This window comes from Branchiostoma floridae, chromosome 4 (assembly GCF_000003815.2).
Source record: "Branchiostoma floridae strain S238N-H82 chromosome 4, Bfl_VNyyK, whole genome shotgun sequence".
Taxonomy (NCBI): domain Eukaryota; kingdom Metazoa; phylum Chordata; class Leptocardii; order Amphioxiformes; family Branchiostomatidae; genus Branchiostoma; species Branchiostoma floridae.
In genome coordinates, this window is record NC_049982.1 from 20,828,234 (window position 1) to 20,853,216 (window position 24,983).

The window sequence follows — 24,983 nt, forward strand, 5'->3', positions numbered from 1 at the left end:
ACCTGAAGTCGTGTGAGAGCCTCCTGCGCTGTAAACGTGACGAACTGCGTAAGCTCTGGATTGAAGGGATCGAACACAAACAGATCCTATCACTGCTGCAGCAGATGTGGGTCTATTCTCTGATGATATTTTGTGATTAAATAGTGACAGTTGGTTATGTAGAATTGGTAGCAGGAAAATGGTCAGATTCCTAATTTATAGATGCCATATTGGAAGCCCGACATTTCAACTAGTCTCTAAGTTTTTGGTAATTTTTGAAAACTAACTTTAAAGCAATAATGCTTCTCTATGCATAATTTTGGTTATGTTTGGTTTGTGTCCATCAATGAACATGATAATTCAACAAATAGAATTAATTGATAGTTGTAATGTTGGTTGGTCTTGATGAGACCTCAAAAAGATTACACCCTCTAGGGACTTGTTATGTTACTGCAGCAGAACTTCATTTTTCTGAATCTCTTAATCTGAAGATGGTACAGTCGCCAAATTTAAGTTTTAGATAGCTCTTGGGCTCAGTAAAAAAAAGTAAACATAGATAGATGATGCAAATCAGAACCTCATTTGTATAAATGATGAGGAAATGCTAGAATAGCCTTCCTTGTTAGGATACATCATTGGACTTATGTCAGTTATTTAGTAGCCTGGTTACCAAACCCCAGCCCGATCTCAAGTATCTATTGGGGTATGGTATCCAGGCTATAGCTAGTTATTTAGTGGAGAAGATATAAGCCGTGTGCAAATGAGGACCTTATTTACATTTTCGATGAGAAACATTAAGAAAACATCAGATCAGTGGTAAAGGTTAACATTAGTTGGTACAGACATGAGATCATGGAATTCTAGTTCATTGTGTCTTTTGTTTAAATGATTACTGATAATAGTTTTGCCCCTCCAGTGAGAACGTGAAACAGACCCCAGAGAAGCTGGATGAGTACATGGCTAAGAAACACTACCTGCATGCTACTGAACTACTGGTGTCAGCAGGTAGGGCTTTTCATTATGTAAAAATTTTATATATCAGATTGAATGAAGAGTCTACTAGATAAATTAATGAGTGAATGAACCAATGAAGGATGGTATCAGTTATCTCAATGTTTCATTGTTAACTCTATCCACTCTATCCACTGTCAGTCTCTCTCTCTCTCTCTCTCTCTCTCTCTCTCTCTCTCTCTCTCTCTCTCTCTCTCTCTCTCTCTCTCTCTCTCTCTCTCTCTCTCTCTCTCTCTCTCTCTCTCTCTCTCTCTCTCTCTATATATATATATATATATATATATATATATATATATATATATATATATAAATTTGTTATTTTCCTAATTTTTTGGTTGGTGGGGTTGAGGTGGTAGACAGTTGTATGACAATGATTGAGCATGTCTGTTGTCTCTCTTATATCCAGTTGCTTCCCTGGAAGGAACCCTTTCTGGTGTGGAAGCCCTCAGGGATGTTAGAGCAGAACTACAGAACAAGAAGGAGGTTTGGGGAACTTACAACAGTATTTCAACATTATGTGTATATTTGCATAGCTTTTAATCCCTGGTATTTTATGGCAGAATATATATATACATGTATATATCATCTGAAAGCTGTATGATTGTATTTTTGACTGTTAGTGTTTTATTGTTGAAATTTAAAGTCATCATCATTTTTCTGTCTTACCTTATGCATAGTACATATATCATCTCCAGCTGTTGCGAAAGATTTTTAGTGTCTTTCTTAATTGATAAGTCATAAACAGATTAGTCTCAGTCTGTTCGTACAATAACAGGTACAACACAAGCGTTCGCAGAACTCAACATTCGTGAAATGGGTGAGGGTGTGGTGGTTTGAGGGTGTTTTTTTTATAGACATTTCAGGGGCTAGCCTAACAGTATATGATACGTCCGATTGGCAAAATTGTCCGGAATTCTACAGGATTTTTTCCGAGCCTATGTAGTTGCTTTGGGGTGGAATAATTTGGTTCACAGATTGTCATGGTATTTGGAATGCAGATAGTTTTTGTCATGGACTGTGAGCGAGCGAATGAGTGAGATAGCTCTGGAGATGCCTTACATAATCAAATTTTATCATACAAATTAGGGGCTAATTTGCATAGGTTATGAGGACAGTTTATAAGCCTACTTCATTTCATATTAGCAGATACTCAAACATAAGACACATGTAACTAACAATGAGAGAAATACTAGCCTAACTGAGTAGTGTACTAGTATGTCCGATTGGGCCACAGCAAGTAAATTTTATGGATGACATCCGCGAGTGCATTAAATTTCGCCTGATTTCAGAAAAAAAACAAGAATTTTTTCATCTGCAGGGACCGTCAACATGACGATAAAGTACCATAATTAGCAAATATGTTGTGTTGTAGCCTAATGATTGTACTTGTACAAGTGACACTTGCGAGGTACCCAGGACTGTAGTTGTAGAAATAAAATTTATTGGATATATGGAAGCTATGAGTGTGCTTACCAAATTTGTTGGTGATGCCAGTCTACGACACTAGTGTCACTTTTACCATACCAGTGCATGTCTTAAAAACAGGAATGAATGCCTTGTTGGCTCTGATGCCATGTTTTGTCCCTTGTTTTTTTCACCCTATCGCACTTTTTTTGCAGTCTGCAGAGGATGTCATCCATAAAATTTACTTGCTGTGGCCTTTGTAAAAATTCCCGGAATTTACACCAAGTCTTACGCGCGTGCGCAATTGCATCATCCCTTTGGAGGGTAATAACATGGGAAGGGTTGACGGATCGTCGTGATTTTTGATCTCTAGATAACTTGGGGGATGCCTTCTATAATCAAGTTCTATCAATGCAAACCAGGGGCTAGTTTGCACAATTAATTAATCCGCAGCATTTCATAACAGGACAGTCAAACGTACATGTATTACATTTGTAACTGAAAAAAAGATATTTATAGATATTAAATACTTCCAATGTGTATAATGGACTATCGAGATAAAACAAATATTGACGACTTGATACATGGCATGGACCTTTCCACAAAGTAATAATAGTTTTTTGTACAACCCCCTTTACGTATAATATACGACTCCTGCGGTAGAGATCATTATTGCCGACTTGTTGCTTGCAACAATGATGATGTAACATTCTTTGTTTCACAATGCAGTCCACTACATTGTGTATCCCATATGTCTAATGTACAGTCCCTATAAACAATCATATCAATGACTACAAGTTACTGTGAAAAACACTTAACCCTGCTCCACTTCGTACATAAACTTTACGTAACTTTGTCCAGCAATGTATTGTACCGGTAGTAACTGTTACGTGTATAGACCCTTTTAAAACGTATGATATACGCCCCTGTATACAATATCATCATTACCCTTATTCTTGGTCTACAGATTATCAAATCTTATGGGATACATGTACACCCCATCATGTATAATGTACTATCCCTTTAAATCATTTTCTTGTAGTCTTCGATACAAACGTCTGTCGCAACTATGACCTTGGGGGTCACTTCCTGTGGGGTCGGGTAGGTCCATGCACAACTGCATGACGTAACAACCAACATATAACCATTGCAGTCGGCTTGGGCATGAGCATTACGTCAGTACCCAAATATAGAACCATTACGCCATTACACCCAAATATAGCCACACTGGTTTACTGCCGGACCTATTTTCCAACTACAAACATCCCCGGCAAAACCGTCAAAAGCCACTAAACGATAAAACGCCACGTACGTTTCTTCACTGTCTCAAGAGCTACCCACATTCCAAATTGCAGCTTTACGAAATCAGGTTGCCACATACCTATTGCATTCTGCTAATTACCTCCTAATTTGCATAATAATCATACAATTATGTACATCACTACCTAAGCTATCTGCATACCTACAGTCATTCCGATCCATCGACCCCTGCTTCCATAATTCCTTCTCAAAACCTAACACAAGAATGACTTTCACCGCCCCAGCAAAACCCCTAAGTGGCCAAAACTTACACACCTTACTATTCATTTATACAGCAACTTACCACTTAAAAATCATCACCCAAACATGTCCCGAAAAAAAATATCAAAACCGGAAGTTCTGCTGCAGTACAATAACACTCCGCTAGAGCGCCCTGCCGTAACGCAATTCCTACCATTCCTTCGTCATGTCTAACCCTACCCACATACCAAATATCAAAACAATCCATCCATGCCTTCCCCAGTTATCAGGCTGACAAACGTCCCTCTCACAAAAAAACAGCACTCAAAACAAACCCTTCGTTTCACGAAGGGAATAAAGCAAGTTCCTACATGACCTGCAGTTGTATTTCCTATGCAGCAAATGCATGAGGTTCTGATAGAGGAGCTGCATCGCCACCTGTACATCCGCTCCACTGCTCAAGTCAACAAACCGCTCCGTAGACAGGGGTCCATCAAGGGCACCCGGGACGTCTCCCCAAGTCCTGCTAGAAAACTGCTGCAACAAGGTTTGAGTTTTCTACTAGCCTGTGCCTCAGAACTGTTAGGATGTTAGAATGTTAGAATGTAACTGTGCTGCATGTTGTGGTGTGCTGTTATACTGCAGCATTATGCCATTCCTTGATGGTACTTCTGCTGCTGTTATCATGTAATGTTGTGTTGCTGCCATTCTTGTGCTATCATTGTCCTGATATGCTTCCTGTAATATCCTCTCACATTGCTGCATTGTAATGTTTTGTTGTATCATACTGTATCATGATGCCATTGTTTTACTGCTGACCCCATGCTATCATACTGCTAGTGCTACCTTAGTATGTTTGTACCGTCATCATCTTACTGCATGTGATGTTCTGTTAACGTGCTGAATGTGCTGTTGTTGTGCTTTATTTTATCCTTGATTTTGGGCCTTACTGTTGCAAAATTATGCTCTTATTAATATTATGCTGCCAAGCACCTTTGTTTGTGCCATGAACATATCCATACTCCCACATATGGTGCTATGTTAATGTGCTGCATGTGACACTGCTTGCCACAGTCCTAGCGGAGGGGATTGCGTCCACCCCTGGGTCAAAGGGACACAAGAGGGGACACTCAAGTAAGGTCATGGTCATCTGACAGCCTTCTGAAGAGAACCTGCCTAACTTTCCCCCTGTTTACTAACACTGTACCCTGTTTTCTGAGAATAGATTAGGTCATGTTAGATGTAATATTACCTTTTACATTGTTAGGCTACAAATAGCTTTTTCCTCACTTTTCTTCCAGAGTCGTCGCATGTGTAAGGAGTGTTTTGACCAATTTCAAGTACAATAATTTTGTTCTTCATTTGAAAGTTGCATTCTTGTGTTGGAGAGGGAAGGGCTGCTAGCCAGTTACTGGGTGATAGCAATACTATGTAATGGAGTTGATTGAATTTTTAAAATTATACAAATTTATGTAAATCAGGTTGGTATCTAGTAATGCTGTACCAATATGATGAACAATAATACTGTCGTCACCTGATAAAAAAAGTATGATGTTGTCCCATGACTCTGTCCTTGGTTATGAATATGTAATAGACATGTATATGATCATGATGGATTAAGATTTGTACTTTTTGATGACCTTAATAACCCTTTTCACTTGCTAGGGTCCCGAAGTCTGGACTACATGTCTCCGGGCGTGGCGGGCGGTGATGAGGACCCTGCCCAGGTGCAGGAGGACATGGAGGGGGATCCTGAGGCAGACAGTGTGCAGTTCATGTCAGTCCTGGTGGAGTCCCTCTCCATTCTGCAGAAAATCCCAGAAACAGTGGAGGTAAAGGTTGCTTCCCTTAGTTTCCATGGGCCTGTATACTATGGGGAATACAAGTAGCTGTCTTTGATGCATGTCGAAAGAATCAATGTTGGATATTTCATGATTATACTATTTCATACTATAAGAAAGTCTCTTCAAATGTCTCAGACCTACTTCTGTGTCAGCTACATGTAACTTGATGCCCACTGCTCTTACATGTATCCAGGCTATCAAGAGCCGTATGGAGAAGGAGATGACACTGATCGTGCACCGGACAACAGCACAAGTACTGGACAAGTATGTAACAAAGATGACGTGTATTTTGTGTGCTTGTATTGAACTTGTCCTGTTTACCTTGTGATAGCAGTCGTGTACATGATAATGACAAAACATATTGATATGATTGTCATGAAACCTATATTGTAAAATGTCATGTTGCAGTACGAGCCCAAACTTGGGGTCCCCATATATATAGAATGTCTTTCAGGATCAAATTTATGTACCGGTAGAGAACTTTTTAATAGCAAATTTCAAGGTACAATCGATGTCAACATCTATCTGATACAGCTTTGAGTTTGTCAATATGGTTCACAACCTTATTGCCTACAGTGCTGAGCAGAGAGGAGAAACAGCCACCCAGCAGAACCAACCCAGACTCCTACTGGAACTCTTTGAGCTCCTGTTTGAAAAGTTCCGCTGCGTTGCACAGGCACACGACGCTGTTCTCATGTTCCTGCAGCGTATCTCTGTGAGTTACTTTCCCCTGGTAGCCGGCATTGTGTCACCAAGTCAACCATGGGTACATATTGTTAATGTTGTTTTGCCGGGCTGGTGGTGATGGAGACATGTGGTGTAAGGTAGAGGAGGGAACACACATGTGTGGTCTTCATGGCGAGCACTGGGGTGTTAGCCTTGTATCCAGCATATTCTAGCTTTGTTTGCTCCTTTGGTTGCTTCCCTGCAGAAAAGCCTGGCACCTTTAAGTAGAGAAATGATTGGTACATTTGTCTAAAATATAGGCAAGAGTTCTGTTTGGCCAAGGAGGTTAACCTCCTTGGTTTGGCTATGAGTATGTGTTTTAATGGAAACAAGAGTCAGGCTTTGCTGCATGGAAGTGATTGTTGGACTGGAGCAAGAGTAAGGTAGATTCCAGTATACCGGAGTTTGGCTGGCATATGCAGGTGATAGTCTATGTTAGTTAGGTATAAGAAGCACTAATTCCTCTTCTCCTTGCAAAAGGAAACTATACTTGAAACAGATAAACACTGATAGAATACAGCTGCTATATGAACTTGTGTTGTGGTGTTTCTCTTAACCTGCACAAATATATTAACATGGTCATAGACTTCAAATGTTCACCCATGTTTAGATGAACACAATAATGCAAGTTATGGTTCTCTCTTGGATCACACGAAGTTATGTAGTCTACAATGGCACATACTCTCATTTAACACTCTGGTAACAATTTAAATGACCAAAAATAAGGAAATAAAAGATTAAAAATGTGAATTTTCTTACACAATTTGAAAAAAGATATATATTGATCATACAACCATATGTTCAGACCTTCTTTGATTTGCATGTCTGTAACACATCTATGTTCTCTGTTTCCCCTTCCAGAACTCTGCTTCTCATGGACAAGGTTGGTTGTTCTTGTTACAGATCACCTTTTGTCATTCCTCCAAGTCTGAAAACTGATGTACATCAAACTATTTTCATATACATGTACATTTATGCTATCAATGACAAAATGTTGCATTTCAAGTAATTGCCATTTGTTGCCAGCTCAAAGATGAAGTTAAATCGGTGACAGATAAAAAGAAAAGAGAAATAAGCATTTACTACTTAACTTTTTCTGTTGTTTCCAGCTGAGTTTGAGCTGTATGGAAGGGAAGATGTGTGGTCTAGGATGCAGGCTGTGGTGAGTACAACATTTACATGTAGGAGGTGGGTACATATGCCAGGGGTTAGTCATGGTAGAAATTCCATTATTAGCATGAAAGTTCATCTGTGCTGGTAAATGACATTGTGGAAAAACTAAACTTTATGTAACCAACACCAAGTTTGATTGAGACTTACCCCAAATTTTGAGCTGACTCCATGTTCACGGAATGGACCTGTCTGCTGTAGCTTCCGGTTGTGACATCAGGGACACACGACTGCAGCAGAGGGTCGTAAATGCCAGATAATTCAATTCTGGCATTTCAGGGAATTTAATTTTTTTGTATGACTGCGAGGATACAAAAACTGTAGGTTTCTGTCCCACATCCGAGATTCTTACACTTATGTCTGTACAGCTCCAGCTGGTGCTGAATGACTACTTGGATGTGAAGAACACAGCGTCTGCATCTCAGAACCAGGTGCCGTCTGCCTACACAGATGCAACACTGTAAGTAACCTGGGGTGCAGTAAGGCAGGTCCTAGAGAGTCATACCAGACGACTGACTTCCAATTACTTAACATATTAAGGTATCTCGGTTGGCTAAATTGGCATTTTGCCCTTCCACTGTTTTCTTATTAATGACTTAAGAAAGAATGGAGCCATAACGAATGTTGATAGATGGGCATTAAAGAATTCTAAATCTGATTTTTTGGGGGGCCAAATTGATGACGTCATCATTTTTATTACCTCTGATATTATTTTTTTCTATGACAAAATACAGCACCTTGGTACATACCACTGTAATGAAACTTTTTTTTCGTTGCATAATGATGGAAGCTACAAACGTAGTGTTGCGCAAACTGATATCTACTAACGATCCGTAGTTACTAAGAATTAATTTTTTTTAATTAGATGAAAACAAACATTTTCTAATTACTACAGATCATTAGTAGATATCAATTTGCGCAACACTACGTTTGTAGCTTCCATCATTATGCAACGAAAAACGAAGTTTCATTACAGTGGTATGTACCAAGGTGCTGTATTTTGTCATAGAAAAAAATAATATCAGAGGTAATAAAAATGATGACGTCATCAATTCGGCCCCCAAAAAATCAGATTTAGAATTCTCTAATGCCCATCTATCAACATTCGTTACGGCTCCATTCTTTCTTAATTTATTAATAAGAGAACAGTGGAAGGTCAAAATGCCAATTTAGCCAACCGAGATACCTTAACCTCTCAGCACTTGATTAACTCTTTACTGAAATAGTTCTGGGTACATGTAAATGCTTTGTTCTCAATTATGAAAAATGCTTTGGCTGAAGTATTGTTTTATCAAAAACTGATTAGAGAAATAGTGAACACTGTAGTTTTTCTTGTCTTTCTTCTAGTGATATCAGCACATACTTCAGCAAAAAGAGGCACCAGAAAGTGAAGAAGGTAAGCCTCTCATGCAGTTTGAACACCAATCCAAATGGGTGTTTTATCCACTTTCTATCACAACAAGTTAATTTAGGAGGTTATTAACATTGTATACAAAACAGATTTGAATTATATAATTTTAGAAGAAAAAACAGCATATTACCGGTATAGAGGTTTAGATATACTACATAGATAAAATATGGCAAAATATATGATAACATATTGGTATAATGCTAACCTGTATGTATGATGTGAAGGGATTTACCATCTGATGAATGATAGTTTGTTTTTCTCCTCACTGTTTCCAGTACCCACTGTTCAAGTTTGAAATGTCATCTCATGCCATCAGTATGAACAACTACCTTCGAGAGCAGAAGAGGAAGAAAGGAGGGCTGGTAGGTGGACACTTTACAGGAACGCTTAACTCTGGAAGGCTGAGCTAATTTTACTGTAACCAAAGTAGCTCTCTCAGTACCATTAGAAAACCCCTCTGATATTACAATATAACATGATCATATCGTTATCTGCATTATCTGAATCATAATGTCAAAACTGGTAAACTGCATTATGGCAAAACAGGTGCAAAAAGGCAAATCCTGATTCAGAAGGAGAATTGCTAAGCCCTCAATCTAGACTGTATGCTAAAACTACTGTTTTTTCTTGTTTGTTCCAGGGTGAGCCAGACTTACTTGAGAACGGGACAGAGGTTCAGTATGTGTGTGAACCTGGTGCCAAGAACATCACGGGTAAGTATCATTACTCTGCTACTTGAAATAAGTCTTTAATTTTGAGTGTGCTGGACCCAGCACCTAGCTCAAAACCTCACATAAGCTCATGTCATGACAGCTGCGTTTTGTGTGAATTTGCAAGATGTTTAGGTGGATAGTTTACCTCTAAAATATTTGTCACAAAAAAGTTCATACAGCACTGTATTTTGCTGGAGGTAAACATTCTGCATTTGCTATCAATGGTTGTCCATTTGCTGTATGATTTTTCTTTAATCACCTGTGTCACATTTTCTGTAGTCATCTTCAACACCCTGCAGAGGTTTGTGAAGGAGATTGAGGTAACACTGCAGTACTCATCAGGGTAAGGACCCTCACACCTTTGTGGCCTTGGCTAGAACAGTCATACACCTTTCTCACATGGCAGACATGACAGCACATAGATGAGGTCAATGAGGCAAACAAGCAAAGCCTTCTCTACTGAATCAGGACCCATTTACATGTTATCCTAAACCACACTGATTTTTAAAAAGAAGATCAAATGATGACTATTACAGTCACAACGAGTGTTATCATAGAAAAGAGCAATTTAGAGTAGCATAGACCAATCCCATAGTCCCGCCCACCTTCATCGAAACGTATAAATGCTAATGAGAACATAATAATGCAAATATGACGAACCTGCAGCAATTCTCTAATTGGTCAAGTTGCTAATTGGTGTGCTATCATTGGTTAGAATGCTATTTGTTATAGAACAATTAGGACCAGTCTAATGTTTGCCACATTGGCTCATTTTTTATCTATCATGTCCAGCACTTGAAAAGGGTGTATTGTCAAATATAATATCCAAACTCAAGTAAAATGTGATAATTTGAGGTTGAGGTTGCATTCTCTGTTTCTAATTTTCCAGTTCTATTTGATGAAAGTGTGATCTAACAAAATAAAAGTAAATATAGTAATTTAGGTAATTGTATCAGTTGACTTCGTACGTCCATGATGTAAAAGAACTCTTCATTCATTCAGACTTTCTGGGGTAATGATACGTAAGATTGCAAAGTGAGATAATACGTTATACTTGTCATGAAACTGTATGCTATAGATATCTTGTTGCATAAGGTTAAAAAGCAAAATATTTTTCTTCCATTCTTGCTTGATATTTTGGGTCTGCAATAGATGTACTTGTGCGATTTGCCAAACGATATTTTTAGCAAAACAGAAAGTAAACAAAAATCAACTTTTCTGCTGCCCTCCCCAGTGCCCACTGCCAGCTGCATGACTTCCTTACGGACTACATCAAGACGATTTTCCTGGGCCAGGTTCACATGGACGTCAACAAGAACATACAGCAAGCCAGCAGGGGTAGGCAGGACTCAACACTAGTGGCTGGAAGATGTGAAAGACAGTTGACATTTTAAATCCCCAGCAAATATCTTGCAGTCACATGGTAACAAAAGGAGAAAAACACCAATTATATACATGTATATACAAGAATATATTGACAGAAATAGCAAAACTACTGATACACTCAAAATGTCTGAAATGCTGAGTACTGTCTCATTGTTTCAATACTAGAGTCCATTCCAAGACACCATGCGGATGTTTGTTGCCATTGTTTAGAATTGATTTTAAAGTTTTGTAATTATATGTCTAGGACATTTGATACTTCAGAAATATTTTTAACACTGCTTCAACTTTATAAATATTTCCCTGGTCCTGTAAAACTTTGGAAATATTTATGGTGTGGAATTGGATACTTCTAATGGTTTCTAAATAATGATAACAGCATTCTACCATTATTTACCATTTTCTACCATTTTTTGTAAATGGTTCGGTGGGCTGGGAAGATAGCAATTCACACATCCTTGCAAAGTATGGTTGGGTGCCATGCAACAATGGCCCACCACAAAGGATCCACCAGTGCCCAGCAGTGAAATCTAAAAATATACAGATACAACAATAGGGCTTACTTTTATGGGGGCAATAAACTAATTTTACCATTTGGCCAGGTTTACCATTTTTTGTAAACATTTGTAAATGTGAAATAATCACAGAGAGGTTTCACAATTATTCTAAATAAAGATATTTTTGTACAGTTACTTTCAAAATGTTTCTAAAATATTCAAAGAAAATCAAATAAATGAGTATTTTCTTAGTCAATTTTTTGAAAATAATTTGATCATTGTGGCTCAGATATTCTTTTATTCAAAATAATTCAGACTAATTATAAATATCGCCTAAAAACCCTCATGGTGTCTTGGAATGGACTCTAAAGGGTTGATGTTTTTTGTCGTAGTTGAATCACCATTGGTAGTCATTTCACTATTGATCACAGCAGGTACTGAAATGCTGTTGTTCATCACCAAACTTGATGCATAAGATTGATTGGCTTATGCCAAAGATGAAAATGTTTTCATGGTAGAAGTTGTTAAGTACAGAGGTTTGATACAGCTGGTGCTGAAAGTTGTGCTGTTGTTGACCGTAGTGCTGAAAGTTTTGTTGTTGTTTACCTCAGGAGCAGAGGCCTTAAAACTGTTAACAGATGCTCCCACGATGAAAACTATGGGGTTACAGCGACCACTGCTTCAGGTCAGGGTTGTTCTTTACTCTTGAATAGCATATGCATTTTGTTCTTCTGTTAACCGTACTTCAGTGATGAACTAGTGTTTAATGAGGTAGAATTTCAATAAAACCTTGTTTGTTGGTCATGTAACATTACCCTTCATATGCCCTAGCTTACTTCTATGTACCTTCTGTCTACAGAGCACCATAACTGTGGAGCGCTGTCTGTCGGAGCTGCGAGAACTCATGTACGCCCTGCCGGCCTACTCAGACCACTTCCTGTCCATGATCTGTAAGATGCTGCAGGACTACAGGGACATGTGTCAGGCTGCCTACAGAGGTCAGAACACAGCACTGTAAAACAACAGATTAACTCACATTGTATAACCTACCAGTGCTGTGCATGGAAGTTGTTACTGATGAGGGGAGTTGAGAACTCCTTTGCTTTAGCCATGACACACCATTGTGTAGCCCTACTGTAACCATTAGTTGTACAAAAGCATTTGTGGGAATTAAATTCTATTATTACTATTATTTCAAGTGTTTTAGGTATTCAATTTCTCCCAAGAAATTGGAGGATGAATACTAAAGATTTGCCTTGAGGGATCGGGCTGAGAATATTCTCTCCTCCAGGTGTGGTCCAGCGAGGTTCGGAGGAGCAGCGGATCATCAGCGCCACCTGGGCGAAGGACGAGGACATCAGTCGGCTGCTGCGCTCGCTGCCCAACTGGCAGAACCTGGAGAACAGGAGGGCCCGCAAGGAGGACGAGGTGGAGAACCCAGAAGCTGTTAGAGCCAGGAACACCAAGGTGAGACCATATAGGTCATAACAGCAAAGAACAGCAAGGGGAAATAGGCATTGTCTCATCCTGGCAAAAACACCAGGATGAGACGACGAAGGCTGTAATTGTTGGGAAAACTAAGGTGAGAGCATGCAAGATAATGAACATGAAGTTTAGACCAAAATTCTACCCAAGAATGGCCAAAAAGGCTATGAACATTAACTGAAAAGATCTTTTCTAATATTGCTTATCATCTAACCTACATGATAATGTGTCATTTCAGTGTTCATAACTTTTTGATTTTAATTCTAGCTTGTTGATGATGAAATCTCGATAAGACAGTAATATAAAAAATGAAAAGGAATAAATGATGGATGTAATGGTGAGATTCTATCTAATACATGTATATGAAGTTAAAAATCAATCCATTTGGGACCTTGAAAAATCTGTGGGCCAGTTAAGTGGAAAATTCAGGAAGAAACCCAAAAAAGACATAGTCAAACTGGCAAAAAGAATTCAAAGGGGGTAAAAAACAATCTTGTGGAGAAAAGCCCTTGCATGTGAAAAAAAAGAAATCTCTGACTGTTGTCTATTCACCCTGTCAATCACCTAACCCTATCACGGGTTGTTTTGATGTTAGCATGTACCTCTAACATCTTAGTCAGGACTAGTCCAGACTGACTTCAGCATGTTTTAACTGTGTTTCCTCACACAAGCAGCAGAGGGACAGGACAGAGGAGAGAATTACCACCATGTGGAACAACAAGGTAGACATGGCGGGAAGCGCTGTGGGCATGCACACATATGTAGCAATAAGGGTGTCGGCATGGACAAGCAAATAACCTGCATGGCATCATGGCTGGGGTTCATGTCATACTCATTGTCTTTCAGATATCAAGCTTTAACAAAGTTAGAACTGCATCATTTGCCATAACGTTAAACCATGCATGTAATAGATGTGGAGCCGGCCTTTTGTATTGACCTTTCCCATACAGCTTGTAAATTACATGTACTAGTATAATACATGTGGTTATAATAACCTACCTATATGTCTATGTTGTATACATTTACGCATCTGTTAATCTTCAAACAGGGCTGACGTGTTATGTACCAAAGGTTGAGTTTCTTTCCAACTCTTCATCAGCAGACGTCACTTGTGTATTTTTAGCTTATCAATTTTAAGAGGGATCATGGTCATATTCTTGACATTCTTGCCTTTCCTTTTATTATTCCTTTCAGCAAGTGCCTTATAACATACAATCAGTATATACATGTGCTTCTCAACAGCTTTCTTTGGCAGTGGTGCATGCCTTCTGGTGTTGCAGGGATGTCCTGTCTGAGTTGTTCTTAATGCTTCAACTTTTCATTTCACAGAGGAGCCCATCGTTGCATGTTGGTAATTTGCATGCTGTATTCAAGGCAGTACTAATTTTTGTATTTGGTTCTCAGTTTGAACAAGTCCTTGGTTTGAAATATCAAGCTGATAGTAGTAAATTTTTGTTGTTTACTTCAGCTGCATGCACATCAAGCCTTTTCAAAGTATATTAATTCTTGCTATGTTTCAGCTTTGCAACTACATCGACTGCATGTACCTAGAACCAAACACTGTATTTGTTCTGGCCTAACATAAATTATGGATTGTCTGCTTTCAGTATCTTTTCTTTCAGAGGCTCAGGCCTTTCAAACATGGTTTTATCGATGATATCCTCTTGGGACATTTAATTTGATTTTGAAAACCAAGCACAGTGTATCCACATAAAAAGATACCTAAATGTTAAAGATGCAGAGATGCTTTGATATTAGCTTGAAACAGGCAGACTACATGTAATAACCAATGGGTATTTTATTCCTGTACATGTAACGCTTTAAGGGGAAAATTAAGTCGGGCACTAATGTGTTGTTTTATCTATTTATTACCTTATTTAAGGACAGAAATATCAGGAAACATCCTTTTTCATGGCTTCTGTCCGATTTGGATTAATACACACAAAGCATCATTATCCTAATACATTATTCATAGACAGGGACAGAAACATATGTGTACTTGGATGTTATTCATAGAATCAGGTTTGTTGGCCATAACAAAGGCTGCTGGGTATCAGTCATGCTGTGCTTGTTGTATGGTACCATCAGTTTATATTATCATTTTCCACTAACAAACCATTGCCAGAACCACTTATTATCAAACCCTCACTGAGAATGGCACCTTCCACCTCCATGCCACAGGAGTCTGATCTGCTGACCAACAATCTTGGCGACTCCCTCATACCAAAGTACGAGGTACTGCAAGACGTGAACGACCTCAGGGTGCTGGCAAATCTGCACGAGAGTTTGGTAAGTCCTCACTTTATATGTACACAATGTGTTTTTGGTATCATGTCAGAGGTAGAGATATTTTGACTTTGCTGTACTACATGTATGTTTACTGTTGTGTGTTTATTGTTGTACTGTGTCTCCATGGTTTGGCCCATGTAGGAGTGGTTTGCAGGGAGGATCCGTACCTTTAACAGCACCCTGCCCCTGGCATCCCCCGGCATGGGACTGAGCCCTGCCAGCTCCGACTCCAACCCTTCTGTGAGTGTTACATATCACCATGCATGGTATACATTGTGGACTGGTTTAGATTGTGTTTTTTTTTAGACAACATAATTTTAAGCAAGAACTTGAGTATCAAGTATATTGTATATTTGCCTGGCAACATACTTTTAATTAATATCGTCTAAATTAACATTCACCATGTTACCAATCTGGGCAAGAAAGCCTGAAGGCATTAAGATATCTTAACAGGTTTTCAGTGATTTATCTAGTTTCAATAGAAAGAATTTCTACTGCCCACAAAATGGTGTAAATGTTGCATGATGATAACTATGTTCAATGCTGTTTATAAACTTTGACTCCGGTGCCTCCTTTTGGTTTTTCCAGGACCTGCAGCCTGTATCTCCTGCCACACTAGCGTAAGTTTGTCAGACGTTACCTCCAGTGTTTGAGCATGAATTGTGATACACTTTCATAATTATAATGTCTGTAACTTTAGTTTTCAGAAAGATTTAATTTTGGGACTGATTTGGATTGAAATCAAGTTTGTGCTGCATAACAGCTCAAAAAGCTCTCCTTATACATGTACATGTAGCTTTTTTTCCTGACCCACAGGTCATTGACCTCGCTGGCCCGTGAGTTCCAGGATCTGGCTGAGACGTGCTTGCTGGTTCTCCATCTGGAAGTCCGAGTCCACTGTTTCTTCTTCCTGCTTCCCATGGCAAAACAGGTAAATACACATGTACAATTCTCTGCTTAGTACTCTCTTTAAGCAGATTGTATTCTTTACCATTGCCTTAGGGTGGGGGTGTGATTGCAGAATAAGTCGCAAAATTATCAGTGTTTTTTTTAGTGGGTAGGTCTGGTCCAATATGGCGTTCATTGGTAGCCACTCTAGAGACCTGCTGGTTAGCCCCATCCATTAAACCCATTAAAGTTCCAGTCAGCTCTTTGTTACAAAGGAAAAACATCCCCCAAGTTCCTAACAGTTTTGTCTTTGCTCCTTTAGAGTAATTACAGTGGGAATCTGGAGAGCACTGACCCTGATCCACTGGTGGTCAAACTCAACAAGGACTTAAGCAGCATCGAGGAATCTCTCACAACATCACTTAACACACACAAGTTCAGGTAAGTTCTTGGATTGAAGAAATTCCAGAATATGTTATATTATTAGTATTGTATGCCAATGGATTATACATGTGGGGTACTAACATTGTAGTCATCTGTTAGGTTGCTCTTGTTTTCGTGTCCATTGTTTTTTTTCAAATCTGTAAGTCTAGCATTATAGAAGACCTTTTTAATGTCTCCTTAAGTTGTCTGTATTATAAAAGTTGTTGTCCACGTTGCAGGTACATATTTGAAGGCCTGGGTCATCAGATGTCATCTATCCTTGTCAACAGCACCCAGTACTTCAGCCGCATCAGTCATTCCGGCATCAAGAAGATGTAGGTGTACAGCACTTGTTTTTTGAGCTTGTTGAATAACCATGTTTGTTGTCATGTAACAGATAAAACTATTGGATTAGACATTCTGGTTGTTACGAGCAGCCCAAAACATCTCCGGGACCTGTTTTTACCTGCATGAAGTACAGGTATTGTTTTCAGTAGCATAGGAGTGTGTGGAAGGGGCGCTTACGGGACTGTACCTCCAGATTGAATGGTGAATGGTAGTTGCCTGATTCTTGGAAAATTGTACACATTTAGATTTCAAGTTTTCATGACCAGTATGTTGACCAGTATGATGGTGATGATGATGATGTTGCCAACCAATCTGTCATTTCCCTTTGCTACAGGTGTAGGAACATCTTTGCTCTCCAACAGAACCTGACTAACATCACCATGTCAAGGGAAGTGGACCTGGATCATGCACGACAGTACTACGAGACACTGTATATGACTGTGGAGGTATGGTATCATCTGTGTTTTCATTACAATTTGTATAAAGACAGGCAAAAGTCTGACTTTTCCACCATCTAAGGCTAGCTTACTTTAGTAAAACATCACTTTCTGGAATGTCAAGGGCATATAAAGGTAAATAATGGAAGAAAAAGCAGGTAGCATCGTCCCAAAATCAGCTGCTAGCTCCATTAAGATTGAAATTCTGTGCTGCATACATTACAATAAATCAAATAGATTATTAGAAATGAACGGGGGATAACCTTCCATTGTCTACTTAGAGACTGCAACTAGCTTATTCCACCTGAATAGAAGTGTTTATTTGTTTGATTAGCTGATTGATTGATTTCTCATCTGTGATTTCAGGAGATTTTGAACAGCCTTGTTGAGCAGGGGGTCCACTTCACGGAGCTGGAGTATGTCAATGCGCTGAACCTTCTCCAGCGCAGCACGCCCGGTACGGATGCCAAGGCCCACGCCGCGCGGCTGTGGCGCCTCAAGGAGATCATGGCACAGAAAGTTGGAAACCAGAACGCAGAGATGACAGAAATTTGATTGCACTCAAATTTGCAACAGTTGGAAATGGAACTACAGTCAGAAGCCACGCCATCACTAAGTGCAACAAGAAATGCAGATGTGTAGAGGTTCAATGTTTGGAGGAAAACCTTTTTCTTGTTTCTTTCTGAGTGAAATAAACAGTTACTGTGTGCTGTATACTGCAATGTCTGTAAAAGCCCATGCACATGCAGTACCAATTTGAAGTGCTCTGCACAAAGATGAGAGCATTGCATTGGCATTGCAGTAGAAAAAGTACAGAAAAGGAAGTCATGGATGGATGAATTCAGAGAAGTGCAATTGACTGATTTGTTATCATAGGATTTTTGAGTGAGCAATATTGTATAATTGTGTAACAGCCTGTCAATGATTAGATATGCATCAGGTATATCAAATCTCAAATGAATAGAGAAATAAATATTTAAAAAATCAAGGTCAAGTGTTGAAAATGAAGTTAGTCTGAAGACTGGATGTTTAAGAATACAGTATGCTGGTGACTTCTGGTGCTGTGCAGAAATTGCTATCCCTAGCTGTTAAAAATGATATTCCTGCCACAATACATGTATGATATCCGCCATGTAGTTTTATGTATAGTTTATTCCTAGAAGGTATGGAAGTGAAAATCATGCAACAAACTGCATTATGTATATGCAAAATAAGATAATAAATGTTCAAAAAAGCTCTTACTATTGCCTTACCACATGTACATGTATCGCCACTACCATCACCCCACAGAAACTATGGTTGCAGACAAGATGTATAATTAGATATACGAAAATGATACACAAATTCCATTTAGTCTGGTATGCAATGTGTGCCTAAATGGTAAAATCGGCCTTGTGAGTGTCCTCATGATGACAACGTTCTGTGACGAGTCGTTCATGTTCGGATTCTTCCCCTTTCATGAAAGATTTGAACAACAAGTCCATTCCTTACCAGTACTATACAGACGATCAGTTCTATCCTCCAATACAGCCTCGCTTGGACCCTCAGCATGACGTGAATAAGGGGTATGAGTTTCACGGGACCTAGACAGACGGGGGGTTTTGAAGATCCACCTCGGTTCATGTGGAAATCAATGAGATCTTCATACAAAAAAATATTTATTTTGAGCCCCAGTGTTCTGGTATTACAAGCTATTGATCTGTAATTTGGCACATGAGATGCCTTGGACATATGCCCATATGACGTCATTCACATGTTTTGCATACACCACTTCAAAAAAAGGTTATTCTAGTATTTTTTTATTAAGTGTATATTTTTCCTTCTTTGCCCTCATATTTAAACCGAATGCCAGGTGTGTAGGACACCCACAGTACTTCATTTTCACTTTGGGCATGCATTGCTTAAGATTTGTTTAAATTAGTTTTTTTGCCATTTGGGATTGGTTCGTACATAGTTCTGTGCTCGGATTTAAACCGGCCCTGGAAGAAAGGGAGGGTATCCAGACAATTTCCTTCCATACTTAAAGACCAGGAAAGGATGATGTATACATTAAAAGCAGGGACTCTCCTTTACACAGACCAAAGTCTAAACGCTTTCGATATTTAAACAGCATAGAAAAATTTACACTCCTCGTGCAATTAGACAAACTATGTATTTCAAACCCCATCTGCTTTTACATTTACAACTGTCGCTCGGAATAGTTGAACCTGTGTATACTAGTATAGTTGAGACTTTGTAGTCGTAGTTAGATATGACATCCTTACAACACAAATTGTACATGTGTACTTAGACTCACTAGGAACTGTATTCTGTTAATCTTGACCATAACTTTGCTTGTAAGAGAGCAGAAACGTACAATAAAGGTATTCTTTAATTCTAAACATGAAGAAAGAGCGGCGAGAAACGAAACATAGTGAAGAACGACATGAATGAAGTGGCATTTTTTGTTCTGTAATACTGCCGAGCTCAAACAGCTGCGTTGAGCCTTTCGCCAGTATGATATGTGAGCTTGAGGAGATTATGTTACACCCTTCAAACACAAAAGCAAGACAATAAAGGTCTGAAAAGATTCTTTTAAAGATCGGTTGGCGTTTGTATTGGAGCCCAAGCCGCTGGGTGTGCCATTTGGCAGGCTGCTAGAGAAGCGTCGAGACCGTGTTGCGTCTCCCTTGCCAAGGTACATACTTTATGCGTTTCCTTTCTAGTTGTCGCAGTGATAGCTTGCTGTTGTATTGGTGCTAGTAAAGAAAAATATTGTTGATGTCTATGATCTAAAACAACGCTCGAAAAAGGTGAAATGGAAACCCACCAATTATCAAATGGACGTAGGCTTAACCCGTTCCCCGAAAGTTCCTGGCGGTCTGCGTGCAATAGGCTCATCCCGTGTCTGGACCGAGAATGACATCCAGCCGGTGATAGGCCCACTCCGTGCCCTGACCAATCAGGACGTCCCACTGACGACATGCTCAACCCGAGCCCTGATCAGTCAGGACGTCCAGTGGGCGACAGGCTCAACCCGTGCGCTAACCAATCAGGACGTCCCACTGACGACAGGCTTACCCCGTGCCCTGACCAATCAGGACGTCCCACTGACGACATGCTCAACCCGAGCCCTGATCAGTCAGGACGTCCAGTGGGCGACAGGCTCAACCCGTGCGCTAACCAATCAGGACGTCCCACTGACGACAGGCTCAACCCATGCCCTGACCAATCAGGACGTCCCACTGACGACAGGCTTACCCCGTGCCCTGACCAATCAGGACGTCCTACTGACGACAGGCTTACCCCTTGCCCTGGCCGATCAGGACGTCCCGTTGCCTGCCTTGGCGGTAGGAATCATCCCGAGCACGTTAGGTGTGATGTATGCCCGGACACGGAGGACATTCCCGTTGGCAGCCCCAGCTGTAAGTCTGATCCCACCCACTCTTCTGAGGACTTCCCTAAAATCATACCGTACGGCGTCGCCTACTTACATCATCCACCCACGCCACGGCGATACCAGAACCTTGACGGTACACCTTTCCGTGTCCACACGTACCACACCATCCCGGAGGAAGAGAGAGTTGCTGCTGAAATTCAGATGCCAGGAGACAGATTCAGTCACCATGACAAAGAAGAAGAGGAGAAAGTCGCGCCCTTGAGCAATCAGCCGAACGATCTGCTGGGTTGGTTTCAAGCAATATTGTCTGGTCATCATGACAACCCTGAATCACCCAAGCAAGAAGAAGATCCCATCAACCCTTCTCCTCAGTCACCCAAGCAAGAAGAAGATCCCATCAACCCTTCTCCTCAGTTGCCATGCAACGCTTCTCGCCCGAATGACCAAACTCTCCCAGCTGGTTCGGCCCCTTCATCTCCCGTCGCGCCCTGTACGGAAACAGCCCATCGTCAGCCACTGGGAAATTACAGGGCAAAATCCCCTCCCAAGTCGTCGGACACCAGCGTAGAACAAGGTGTAGAGACGACTCACCCGGGATTCTCGGCCTCAGAGAATCATTCCGAAACAGCTCATCTGAAGTCGTTAGAAGTAGGATGTGCTGCAGAAGCCACTTTGCCGAGGGCACCTGTGAACACACAGCAGGAAACAGAGACGAATACACAGACCAACCTCCAGTCTGGGCAAGACAACAGGCGACAGCGTTCTACTCAACCCTCAGCCCCTGACGTCACCATCACTATGGAGACCAGCGGCGAAAGTCGAGATTCTGACGTCACACGGACCACCGATATCGATGGGGACACACAAACAAACTCCGAAGAAGACCGGAAGAAAGTGCCTCGTAACTGTGAGAGTTTTTTTTTATTTTCAACCCCCTATTTATGTATCACTGGCATTTTGCTTCTAAATAGCTGTTTTGACCCTGTTTTCTTACAAAATGATGAACATTAGGGCATGCAGCCTTGATTGAATCACTCTACCATATTTCTCCGAGCGGTGGAAGCAACGTTAACGGTTTAAGCCCTGTCACATTAATCACACAATCAATCGGTTTACGATAGAAAACTTGATAAGGTATTCTTAGGACAGTACGTAATGGATAAAATTCAACCATATGTTGTGTCTAAGACGTTGTCGACGGTCATAACTCTGTGTATCCTACGACATCGAACGACGATCACGTTCCCATATTGTCTGGGTTGAAAGAGGTAACAAAATTTCAAGCAGTTTTTTTTTCATTCGATATAACATGTTTTTGTAACGTTTGGACCTGCTTTGTCAATAGAAATAAGTCTGTCTCTGAAGCTTACATCCATAAATTCTAAAGTCAATTTCCAGACTAGAACTTCCATCGCGCCATCTCTCAAAAAGAGCGGTTCCTTAGAAACTGTTTTCAACTTTAAGTCATAGTGTCCCGTTACTTTATACGAACCATGCATGTAAAAGTACATTACAAGAGAAAAATTTCAAGTCCTAATATTTTTGTGTTTCTTCTCTGCCGGTGACGGTACAATTGTGGGATCAACTGCCAAAAACTATCAAAAATACTAGAGAACTTGAGCTATACTGTGTGTTTTCAAAACCTTCTAAAAATGTCTTAAAAATGGCTTCCTTACTCTTTGCACAGGCGGCTGGAAATCGCTCAAGGTTTCGGACGTGCTTTGGGGACTGGTCATTGTTGGTGTGATAGTGGGACTCGTGGTGGTTGTCGCTTACCCGAATGGACCAACAAAGGAAAGGGTACGAAAGCTTCTTCATGAATGTGTGTATTTCTACCCGCCCAAAATGTCTGAAGGCCTCTTTGTAGACAAAAAGTAGTAATTCATAGTTGAGCTTTTGCCGAAATTTTGAAGGACGGATGTGTATAAAAGTTGTACTTCCACAGGGCTGACTCCAGTTCGTCATAGCCACATCATAATAAACATTAAGTCTGCCGTGAACAATATTTCGTTGTTCTCTGTTGGCTATATTGGAAACAATGTAACAAACAAAGATACGTTTTAGCAAAGATGGTACTTTTGCTTCAGTGTTCGTACAATTACGATTAATCATCTACCCTTTTCTCGTAGAAAATGCAGTCCAAAGGGCCACAATTAGAGATCAGCTCACTTCCGACCCGAACCCACCCGACTCCAACCGTCGCCTCCTACCCCACATCACAGCAGCCCAAGTGGCCTGTCACGGCGCTGTCTCGCACCGATCCGGAATCCACACAGGGGAACGTCAAGACACCCACCATGGAAGTCAAGACGATCCGTCCACGGCGCGCTCCTGCACCCGTACCCAGCAGAACATACACAGCGAGAAAACAGCCTGCAACCAGGTACAACATTCTCCCTGCTGTTAATTTGACTGCTGTGTGAACTCTTGCTGATGATAGTCTTTTTCAGTTTATAAAGATTAAAAAGGGGTTGAATGCCTTTGGCCACAAAGTAATGACAGGACTAGCCGAATGACCAGTACGGCATTTTTGCTAATTCTTGTGGCTATCCTGCTTGTAATCATGTAATGACCTGTAATATTTGTGATGAATATGTATGACCAATTTCTTTTGGATGGTGTTGGTATCTCTATATGTGTCTTATGATAGCTATGAATATTCCATGATGTGCAACACTTTTTACCTAATGTACTTAATCCTTTATTACTTTAGATTTATTTTATGTAATAGCAACACAGTTTCAAGCTCAAGTCAGTCGCGACTTCAGAGAGGACAATCGTCTTCGTACGCGCACAACTGGCCCCTCAAAGTGTACAAACTGGTGAGGAAAGCTGGCAACGTCTTCGCGTACGTGACACGTGAGCAGTTGGAGACATGCCTGGCTGCCGCGCACAAGAAACCAGAGAGCCTCCCACAGACCGGGCAACTCCCGCTGGAACGGCCCATAACAGCCCCGCCGCGACTATACGCTGTGAGGACAAACAATACCATTACCAAAAGGGCGGCAATCCATCGGATGGCACCGCTGGCGGCTCCCTAGTCACTTCCGGTTATGTGATGACGACAGAGGAAAACCCAAAGATACAGTTGACCCTGTCACGTTCAGTTGGTCGTCTTGGCATGAAAATTCAACAGACCTTTTCTCGCCCAACAACCAACAATAGAGTAACACCAAATATGAAAAGTTTCCTTCGTCAATGACTACTATTACAACACAATATGTCCAAACTAAGGACCAAAGGAAGACGTATCAGGCAACCGTGTGTGGTAGATTGTAAAATATGTATGGAGTAAATTTCAGTGCATGTGCTGTATTTTATAGCTTTCAGTTTCTTCAGTTGAATGGAGCAATCAAAGTTCAGAAAAGAGTATTGTAGTTCCTATCTCGTGGAGTAGGTCACCTAGCGGCTGTACAAAGACGTCATGTTCATTGACCTGCGCAGGACAGGGTGGCTATGTCATGGTCACGGATCAACCCTCAAAGAATAATGTAAACAATCCTTACTCACAAAGTAGTGCTTTGAAATTGTCATACATTGACTTGTGTATCTGGTTGTTTGTTTAATGAGCAACAACAACAAAAGATATCAGGTCACTAGAAAGGCCGACATTTGCTTGGGTGCAAATACAGCATATTTCAGCCATACCCATTCCCACGCAACATTGGACTGTTCCAAGTCACCCCTGCGCAAAAATGCAATATTTTAACTGTAAGTTATCCCCAAAAGAGAACTAATATTGTGAATTGATTCCAGGTCAAAACAGAGCTTGCCCAATATGCCCCGGGCCCATATGGAAGAATATAATCTTCCACAGGAGCGCCTATGCATAACTGATTGGTTTTTAGAATTGCGGCAGCTCCTATTTTTCCGAGAGTGAAAAAAAACGCATCTTCCATTAAGATTTTCATCATGAAATTACATGACGCCATTCAACAATTTCCACTTCGATAACTAGGTCTAAATACCGTAATAATCTCCTTGTGATGTGGGTACATTTATCATTGCAGTGAACTTTTTTTTAAGCAAGTAGCTATAGGGCATACATTTTGATAATTGTCAAGCAGGTGCAGGTACTGTGTAGTAGGAGTGTTTT

At 40.4% G+C, this 24,983-nt stretch overlaps 2 protein-coding genes across 2 annotated transcripts in view; both read left to right on the forward strand.

Moving 5' to 3' along the window:
• LOC118415000 (exocyst complex component 4-like) overlaps positions 1 to 18,512 on the forward strand; it is a gene marked incomplete in the record, with an annotated part of 34,516 nt that extends 16,004 nt beyond the window's left edge. The window contains 28 exon segments of the mRNA XM_035819367.1: positions 1 to 106; positions 896 to 984; positions 1,397 to 1,473; positions 4,294 to 4,441; positions 4,969 to 5,028; positions 5,560 to 5,726; positions 5,932 to 6,002; positions 6,315 to 6,453; positions 7,326 to 7,347; positions 7,574 to 7,626; positions 8,003 to 8,094; positions 8,982 to 9,030; positions 9,321 to 9,407; positions 9,686 to 9,758; positions 10,038 to 10,101; positions 10,993 to 11,096; positions 12,250 to 12,323; positions 12,498 to 12,636; positions 12,930 to 13,105; positions 13,798 to 13,845; positions 15,305 to 15,412; positions 15,554 to 15,652; positions 16,001 to 16,032; positions 16,229 to 16,343; positions 16,623 to 16,741; positions 16,963 to 17,058; positions 17,406 to 17,517; positions 17,875 to 18,512. Coding sequence (XP_035675260.1) covers positions 1 to 106; positions 896 to 984; positions 1,397 to 1,473; positions 4,294 to 4,441; positions 4,969 to 5,028; positions 5,560 to 5,726; positions 5,932 to 6,002; positions 6,315 to 6,453; positions 7,326 to 7,347; positions 7,574 to 7,626; positions 8,003 to 8,094; positions 8,982 to 9,030; positions 9,321 to 9,407; positions 9,686 to 9,758; positions 10,038 to 10,101; positions 10,993 to 11,096; positions 12,250 to 12,323; positions 12,498 to 12,636; positions 12,930 to 13,105; positions 13,798 to 13,845; positions 15,305 to 15,412; positions 15,554 to 15,652; positions 16,001 to 16,032; positions 16,229 to 16,343; positions 16,623 to 16,741; positions 16,963 to 17,058; positions 17,406 to 17,517; positions 17,875 to 18,063 — 2,708 coding nt within the window.
• Positions 18,513 to 18,913: 401 nt separating this feature from the next.
• LOC118415001 lies at positions 18,914 to 24,477 on the forward strand. The gene is made up of 4 exons (XM_035819368.1): positions 18,914 to 21,794; positions 22,575 to 22,687; positions 23,017 to 23,270; positions 23,619 to 24,477. The coding sequence occupies exons 1-4, from the start codon at positions 20,471 to 20,473 to the stop codon at positions 23,926 to 23,928; spliced, it is 2,001 nt and encodes a 666-aa protein (XP_035675261.1). The 5' UTR covers positions 18,914 to 20,470; the 3' UTR covers positions 23,929 to 24,477.
• The last annotated feature ends 506 nt before the right edge of the window (positions 24,478 to 24,983 follow it).